Source organism: Grus americana, chromosome 1, assembly GCF_028858705.1.
Source record: "Grus americana isolate bGruAme1 chromosome 1, bGruAme1.mat, whole genome shotgun sequence".
Taxonomy (NCBI): Eukaryota; Metazoa; Chordata; class Aves; order Gruiformes; family Gruidae; genus Grus; species Grus americana.
The window spans coordinates 117,057,869-117,064,196 of record NC_072852.1 but is presented as its reverse complement, the minus strand read 5'-3'; the positions used below and the strand labels follow the sequence as shown (position 1 = coordinate 117,064,196).

The 6,328-nt window shown below is 44.7% G+C and overlaps 1 protein-coding gene across 2 annotated transcripts; it reads left to right on the top strand.

Annotated features, from left to right (window-relative positions):
• Positions 1-2,099: 2,099 nt before the first annotated feature.
• DNAJC28 (DnaJ heat shock protein family (Hsp40) member C28) lies at positions 2,100-5,580 on the top strand. Of its 2 annotated transcripts, none has more exons than XM_054813297.1 (2): positions 2,100-2,223; positions 4,178-5,580. In XM_054813297.1, exon 2 carries the CDS (start codon positions 4,231-4,233, stop codon positions 5,347-5,349), a length of 1,119 nt encoding a protein of 372 aa, XP_054669272.1. In that variant the 5' UTR covers positions 2,100-2,223; positions 4,178-4,230; the 3' UTR covers positions 5,350-5,580. The 2 variants fall into 2 exon arrangements, with proteins under 2 accessions (XP_054669272.1, XP_054669271.1); XM_054813296.1 differs by having other exon boundaries at positions 2,212-2,336.
• Positions 5,581-6,328: the final 748 nt, after the last annotated feature.

Sequence of the window (6,328 nt, the reverse complement as noted above, 5' to 3'; positions counted from 1 at the left end):
TACCGTGTCGGATCCTGCTGTTTGTCCACACAAAAGGCTGAGGAGTCCTCCAGTCAGATTAGAGTTCTTCCTTCAGCTCCTGCTTCAGATCTGAATGATTTCTGATCTCCTAAAGCCAGGGATAAGGGTGAGAGGGTGAAAGAAGCAGACAGACTCGTATGCTGCCCTGTCCCCTTCTATCCTCCTCTCTGACAGGAAAAGCCCCAGCAGGATCCCCTTAATGTCACCCGCCCTTCAAAACAGACCTCCTCACAGACTTCAGCAGCATAGACCATTCTCTTCTCTTTCATTTTTTCCTTAGCTAACAACAAAAACAACTCCTCCCCACCAATCAGTCCTACAACGTTAACAGTATCCAACCCTAGGGAAAAAAAAAAAAAGTAGCTACAATGTGGTATCAAAAAGCTCATTGCTCAGCTCCTATGTTAAGAGCAGTTTTATATCCTCTGCAAGTAAAGAATTTCAAAGACAACTTATAAAAATAAAACGTAGCTTTCATGGCCTACAACTAAACAGAAACACTCCTGTTAAAACCTGCATGTGTAACTCCCATAGACCTATTCTTTCTAATGGGACATATCCTTAGATGTACATGTAAAGGTTATTTTAATATCTAGCACACACTTGAATTGTGCCCCACTTAATTACTACTCTTTTTACCTTTTGAAGAAATTTAATACAAGAAGTGCCAGAGATGTAGTGTATATAATGTGTTATTTTATTCTCCATTGGTTCCTACACCATCCTTTTCCACAACCTAATCCTTTCATGGTAGCATCTGAAGTCATTTGGTTAATGTGTGGCAAGCTTGCAATGCTACCATGCTTTACTGAAAACAAAGTTAATGTATCCCAACACAGCACTGAAGAGTATCTGTGTGTCTTAAAGTCATGCAATGGGAAATAAAAAAAATACATTAATAGAAACACAAGCCATTCCTTTCACATCACTAAAACAATTTTTAAAGGAAATCTGCAAAGTTTGATGAAAACTTCTATGGAATTAACAGCTTGTATAGTGTTGGACAGATGCTGTACCTTAACCTCCCGGTTTAAGGAGACGTGCCTGCTACAATAGCCTTAAGCATCACTTACTGAGTATCTGTAGACTGCCTGCCTTAGATGTGCAAACTGACAGTTCTATGTTTTCAGAGTATAACACTGGAAGCTGTAAAACAAAGCAGATTAATCTATGTGATTGTTGCTTCCTTTTAGACGTCAGTGCTACCATTTCACTGGCTGAATACGCAGCATGCTCAACCACGCCCCATCAAAGACCATTAATAAAAAACACAAGGGGGTTTGCTTGTTTGTTTTTTAATAATGGATGCTGGTGTTTAGGGAGGAAACAAATTGTTACTTGTCTTCCATCTCCTGGGCCGTTCATTTGTGCACATGGGTCCTCCTTTCCAAGCTGAGAACTTTCTTGGCTTGGGGCTTCTTTAGCTGAAGTTTCCATTTCTCCTCCAGCACGGAGGCCATAGGAAAACCCACCAGGCGTTACCTGGCTGGCAGCATTGCAGTGGAGGCCGGGAGCTCTGGGTCCCAGTGGGTCTAGCATGGCCTTGTTGAGGGAGCCCAAAGAAGACCTGCTCACCCCGCTGGTAGCATGGGTACTCGGAGGCACTCACAGCATTTTGAAAAACTGGGTATGGGCAACGCTGAGAACGTTGTGAAAGACCAAGCCTTTGTCAGGGGAAGCACTGCAGGGGAAACTTCACAAGCCCGTGAAGAGGCAGGGGAACTTGTCATCTACTAAGGTGAAATTCACACAGGCGAATGAAGGCTAAAAAGCGGTTAAGGTCTACAAGTGCACATATAAAAGAAGAATAATGAAAGTCACGCCTCCCATACAGCCTCACCGACCGCCGTTAACGCGCCAAACCCGGGGCCATGTTGGATACCGCCCAGCCCCCCACTATCCCCCCTTCCCCGCCGCACTGCGCATGCGCTGGCCGGCCGGCTCGCCACAGCCACGTGCGCAGGCGCGCTGACAACACGCCCCTCCCGGCTCTCGCAACCCGTCCACGCACTGCCTAGTCACGTGGCCCCGCCCCGGCGGCCGCCGTTACGCGGCAGGCAGAAGCGAGCGGCTGCGGCAGGCCTCGGGCTCTCTCTGCTGGTGAGCGGCGCGGCAGGGCGCGGGCCGGCCGGCCTTCCAGCTCACACATGCGCCCCCTCCCGGCCGCCCTTCCTGCCGTTAGGAGACGTCCTTGAGCGAAGGGTAAAACCAATCGCCCTTTCTCTTCCTCCTCCTCCATTGGTAGCACTTGCCGCGCCCCCTCGGGCGTGCGTCGCTGTGCGGGAGGGGGAAGGGCGGGCGGCGGCGGGGAGCAGGTGAGGCGGGGGTGCTGGGCAGCGGGGCTCTGGGCGAAAAGGTGTGTGTCGCGCTGCGGGGAGCCCGTCCCCGCCCTCCATAACAGCTTGGGGAGGGGAAGGGTGCCGAGCGTCCGGCTCCTCGCATGCCGGTACCTGCTTTTCTCAGCCCTCCCCTGGCACATCGCCTCAGGGCCCTCGCCCACTCCCGGAGCGGCAGCCCGTCCTTGTCGCCGCAGCCCGCGCAGGGCGGCAGTTGAGGGGCAGCCGCCGGGGTTCTGACGGCAGCGGGGCGCGCGCGTATAGCGCGCCAGGCCTAGTGGGGGACGGGGGCGGGGCGCGCCCTTCGGTGCCGCCGCCCTCCTCGGCCTTCAGGGGGGATGGGGGTCGGTCTTGTTCCCCCCCCTTACCTCGCCCCAGCGGCGGGAGCTGAATTCAAACGGCCAGGGAATAAAAATCCCCCCAGCTGGTACCCCTCGGTGCCGTGGGTGAACGCTATGCATACAGTTTGATACAGCGTGGGGTTTTTTTAAACACGAATATATTAAAATCAGGTCTACAGAATTATGACAAAGTCTGCTTCTGATCAGTATGTTGAATTTCAAGAGTGTATCCATTGATCTTTCCATTCAGGTACTGGTTATGTGGATTTTTATGGCCATGCAAAACTAAATTATCTTTGCCAACCACCTAGAATGAAGGAAATCACTGATCTATATCATAAATGGGGGGGAAAAAAGGCCCATTATAATAATGTCAAACTGATGACTTAATACTTTACCTGGATCAAAATCAGCTGAAAATATTTGGGATTCATCCAGTCTTTCATCCAGTCCCAAGTACATCTCCTTTCCCACCTCTTTTCAGGCGGGCTACTGCAGAAGGGCAGTTTGTTATATGCAGAACATATAAATACTATTTATTCTTTAAACTTAACCTTGATTTAACCTAGTTTTGTGTTTGGAAAGGAAGTCAGCAAAGGTTATGTTGCAGTCACTGATGAATCTGCAAAAAGAGACTTTAGCACCACATATGCGGCATTTGTCTTAGGATTTTCATTAATAAAGAGAAGCTAGCTGATGTGTAAATTGTGTGTGAACTTTGTATGATATTTTTCTACTTTTGATTTTACATGAAGACTTACTTATGTTGTCATTTGCTAAAGGTTTTCCTTTTGCTGTTTCCCAAAATCATTCAGAAGCACTGGTATTCCTGACAGGATGAGACACTGCTATTGATCTGTGCCAAGTTCCAGATTTATAACCTTACCGGGCACAAATGAAGGAGATCAGCCACTAGGATGTGATCACCCTGTATCCTGCTGGGATACAAGAGTTAATCTAAATGAATCTATAATCCGAACGCAACTCAGTTGTTGCAGAATACCAAAAGGGTACTGTAATTAAATCCTTTGAGAATGTACCAGTAGATCTGGAGGCATTGACGTATGTGAATAGGAAATTCAGTTGATGGCTGAACGTAGGTGTATAGAGGAAGAGGGAGAGATTTGTTTCAGCAGAGTTACCGCTCAACATAAAGCATATTTCCAGTTTACATTGCACTGAGTTTGTAGAAAGGCAATAAAGCTTTGGCTTTTGGGGAATTCTGCAGTGCAAACCAAATCTATGCTACTGTTGGTTGTTGTATTGTGAAATAATTTTCATTTATATCGTAATACTATTACTTCAATAGTAATTAATAAGCAATGGAGAATTCAATATTAATCTGTAAAAGAAAGAACATTGCACACTGTTCTGAAATTTTGTAGGGATTTCTTTAAATAATATAACAAGAGAAGACAAATCATGCAAGTTCTTTTAAAAAGCATATTTAACACAGTTTTTGTAAAAATGTGTTTATAGGTCATTGTTTATAATGTAGCTGCATCTGAAGAAATACAAAGTGGCTTTGTGTCATGCTGACTAACAACGTAGGGCATCATTTAATGGTACATCAAGCAATGATTCCAAGAAACCTGAAGCTGTTGCCTTACATTTGTGGCAACAGAATGTTTTCGGGTTACAAACCGAAAAGCAACATCCAGGACTATTACAAAATTCTTGAGCTTGAGGAAGGATGTTCCCTTGATGATATCAGAAACTCGTATCGAAGTCTTGCCAAAAGATACCATCCAGACAGCGGTTCTGCCACAGCCGATTCTGAAGCATTTATGAAAGTAGAAGAAGCGTACAGAGTCGTGCTCAGTGATGTGGCAAGCAAAAAGAAATCGAATGAGAGTAATGAAGAGGAGGAAGACCCATTCAAATCAAAAGCACCACAGCATAGACACTACCTGAGTTTTGAAGGTGTTGGTTTTGGAACACCAAGCCAAAGAGAAAAGCAGTACATGCAATTTCGAGTAGACCGTGCTACTGAACAAGTGTTGGAGTACCGGAAGCAGAGACTTGAAAGCCAGTATGCTGTGACCGATCTAATGAAAGCCAAAGATGTGAGGCAGAGCAAAAAGGTGAAAATAACTCAGGCGGTTGAACGGTTGGTTGAGGACCTCATCCAGGAATCGATGGCAAAAGGAGACTTTGACAACCTCAGCGGCAAAGGAAAACCTTTGCAGAAGTTTTCAGACTGTCCACATGTCGATCCTATGACTCACAACTTGAACAGGATTCTGATAGACAACGGATACCAGCCAGAGTGGATCCTGATGCAGAAAGAAATACGGGAAACTATTGAACGGTTAAGGAAGAGTATAGTGGCATCTAGAAGTACGCTTGGGGGCCCGATGACACCATATAGGCAAAAGCAATGGAATCGTATTTGTGAACAATTTATAGAAGACATCAGGAAATTAAACAAAAGAATTGACAACTTCAATTTAGTTGTTCCTATTCTGAGCAGACAAATGGTGCACTTCAGTGCAGACAAAGAAATTGTTCGAGCACAAAAGACTTACGAAGCCTTGATGGAAAACAGAGAGGCTTCTAATTCAGACACAAAAGAAAATGAAGAGGAAAACATTAAAAGGTTTGGGTGGAAGTCTTCTCTGTTGAAGTGGTTAAACCTTACACTGAAATAAGATAATACTAATTCATCTGTCTTGTCAAGATTTTGAATGCACTTTATTACTGAAACTTGGAGCACTAGCAAAATTTCGGGTACACTGAAAATGTGAAATCCAGCTGTCCACTGTTATACCAGTTAAAAGAAATTGGGTTGTCTGATACGCATTTGCAGATGCTTAATTGATTTATTTGTTAATATTGTTAATGAACAAATAAATTCAGTTATCCTCTTGCAGTTCATTTTACTTCTGCTTAAAATTAATGCTTCACTTTAGCATAGAGTATAATCACTTTTACAGTCTGTTATCTCTTCAAAAGGTGAAACTGAGGCATAACAAAAACACATTAAGGACAAAGTGGAAGTAAAAGTCTTGCTGTGCTCTGTTAGTTCAGAGTTCAGTCCTTTCTTATTTAAATGCTTACAGCTCATAAATTGTTGACAGGCTTCATGCGCTTTTTTTAAAAGTGCATTCATCTCTTCAAGGTTAAATTAAATGGGAATGAAGGGAGGGTTCTGGATGTCTGGCCTTGGACTGTACATTCTGCAGAAGTCCATTTTTGAATCTGGCTTTTAATTCACAAGGAGGTCTCAGAAAGGATCTGAGCAAATAAGGAAGACTGGCCAAAACTGTACCCTAGTCGCAGGGCTTTTTGGAGGCAAGAGGAGAAGGGAATATTAATTTTCAAAAGTAATTGTACCATTTAAATATTTTAGAATATTGGCATCAAAGAACTTACTGTGAAATATTGCTGTACTATTAAATGGCTCGGAGGGTGAGAAAACCTCCACGATGCCAAAGATTTATTTACCTTTTGTAACTGGACTTTGCCTTTGAAAAGGTGTCACTGGATATTTCAGTCTCTGTGTTGAGCTCCCTCCCTCCTTCATGCCTCTGTGACTCCGACTGTCATTGTCTCCACCTGTGCAGTTGTACCAGTCTGTAGGAAGGTGTCCCACACACTCTGGTATGCCACAGAGGGGGAATTTCCAGT

Excerpts from the sequence above, each read along its gene's own strand:
- DNAJC28 (XM_054813297.1), top strand. The coding sequence starts at position 4,231 with ATGCTGACTAACAACGTAGGGCATCATTTAATGGTACATCAAGCAATG.